At 30.8% G+C, this 2,139-nt stretch overlaps 1 protein-coding gene across 1 annotated transcript in view; it reads right to left on the bottom strand.

The window, feature by feature from the left end:
• Positions 1-715: 715 nt before the first annotated feature.
• The window catches only part of LOC111088646, a gene marked incomplete at its 5' end in the record, with an annotated part of 35,492 nt that continues 34,068 nt past the window's right edge, over positions 716-2,139 (bottom strand). The window contains one exon of the mRNA XM_022399353.1: positions 716-943. Coding sequence (XP_022255061.1) covers positions 789-943 — 155 coding nt within the window. The remainder of the gene's footprint in view (positions 944-2,139) is intronic.

Genomic DNA, 2,139 nt, shown 5'->3' with positions numbered 1-2,139 from the left:
ATATATATATATATATATATATATATATATATATATATATAAACATGTGATATAAAAAAAAGAGCCAAGATAAATAAAAGGGCAAACCCTATAAGGATGTAATGTAACAACATGTTCCCTCTTTTTATTGAAACTGAAACAAGCAGTAACATTAATATCAGAAGAGGACCAAGTTTTTCCTAATTTTTACTTGTTTAAACCCACCCCCCCTTTACATTACATCTTAAACAAGGTTTATTCTTCTCTTATATAACTTGGTTTCCTTATTTGATATCACATCGTCATATGGCTGATTCCTTTACTTTAACTTGGCTGTTTTTTTTGTGTGTGTGTTTTTTTTAGTAGAGGTAATATGTTTTGATCAGGTAACTCAAACTCGTCAAAGAAGAGAATACCGGAATACCATGGCGTAGAAAACGAGATGTCTAACCGTATATTAAAAATAAAACAACAACTGTAAACTGAATTCCAAACGGAGTTTCAGTGTAGAAAATAACAGAAAAAGGGATAATACCATCCAAGAATAATTTGAGAAAAATATATAGACATTTGATATTTGATGAATGTTTTCTTTACTTTTCTTACGGATTTGAAATACGTTAAGTAGGCGAATATAAAATGGTAAACAAAAACAGTAACTTTCTTTTTTTTTTTAATTAAATACACATAAGTCGAAATGTTCTCAAAATCGTTAAATAACTTAAAAACACCGACACGTTTTTTAACCTACAACAAATACAGTTCTAGATTCTTGAAAAATGTTTCAATTTAGTAGAATGGGTTTAGGTTTAAGTTTTAATTGAATAACAGCAAGGCTGTTTATGCATGTATATATCTATAATATCAGTTTTTTTTTTAGAGGAGTGTCCACAGACCTTGTCTCCGATTCCGGCGGACATCACGGACTTTCCTGTGGTCTTCTGAAGCTGGACTGTCAGTTCCTCTGTCGGAAAAAACAACAACTATTATTTCTGATACATATAGTAAGATATAACAGATGTGATATATTTACAAACTTTATAAACTATAGATCGAGAACAAACTGAATTCAAAATAGCAAGTTTTAACCACTGGCTTCCAACGATCAGCTCGGAACGACCAAAAGTACCCAGAAAAAATAGCAAGTTTTGCATATGCTGGTTTAGTTTCTCCGATAAAAATATCCGCCAGTACAAAAAGTTCTAAGCTCTATGCTTTAGAGTGACTATGCCTTAGATATAGAGCAAATATTGTGTTTTTAGAGTGACTATGCCTTAGATATAGAGCAAATATTGTGTTTTTAGAGTGACATATGCCTTAGATATAGAGCAAAAGTTATGTTTTTAGAGTGACTATGCCTTAGATATAGAGCAAATATTGTGTTTTAGAGTGACGTATGCCTTACATATAGAGCAAAAGTTATGTTTTTGAGTGACTACGCCTTAGACATAGAGCAAAAGTTATGTTTTTAGAGTGACATATGCCTTAGATATAGAGCAAAAGTTATGTTTTAGAGTGGCATATGCCTTAGACATAGAGCAAAAGTTATGTTTTAGAGTGACATATGCCTTAGACATAGAGCAAAAGTTATGTTTTTAGAGTGACATATGCCTTACATATAGAGCAAAAGTTATGTTTTAGAGTGACATATGCCTTAAATATAGAGCAAAAGTGACTTGAAATAAAAGGCAAGTTCTAAGGATTTATTTCAAGTTCCTTGTTATATCGTCTTCTGTTGGAGCACACATACGCACAAAGATACGGAAGGATACATTTAATGTGTATTGTAAGTTCTGATAGCTTCTGTTCTGGATATCCGGTTTTAGATACAAATACTATATATTTACTACGTTTGATGTATTTCCTGCAGATCTTGGAAGTATAATACTTTTACTTATTACTTCTACTGCATCAGCACACAAGCATAATTCTAAGAAATTCATAATTCTTTGGTAATATTGTTCAGTTGTACCCTAATTAATTACACAGGTCTGCGAATTTTGGTTTTAATAACGATTTTTCATTAATTCAGCTACGAAAATAATATTCATTTTTTTCCTATCACGTAAGGATTTTTTTACAAATTGGGAAGGAAAAAACTCTTACTTAGATCAAATTATTATTTCGTTTACCACAATGAACAGTTTTTATTTTTACTAT

The sequence above is a fragment of the Limulus polyphemus genome, unplaced genomic scaffold, assembly GCF_000517525.1.
Source record: "Limulus polyphemus unplaced genomic scaffold, Limulus_polyphemus-2.1.2 Scaffold4180, whole genome shotgun sequence".
NCBI classification, from domain to species: Eukaryota; Metazoa; Arthropoda; class Merostomata; order Xiphosura; family Limulidae; genus Limulus; species Limulus polyphemus.
Note: the sequence above shows the minus strand (reverse complement) of the source record. Positions and strands in the feature narration are given on the sequence as shown.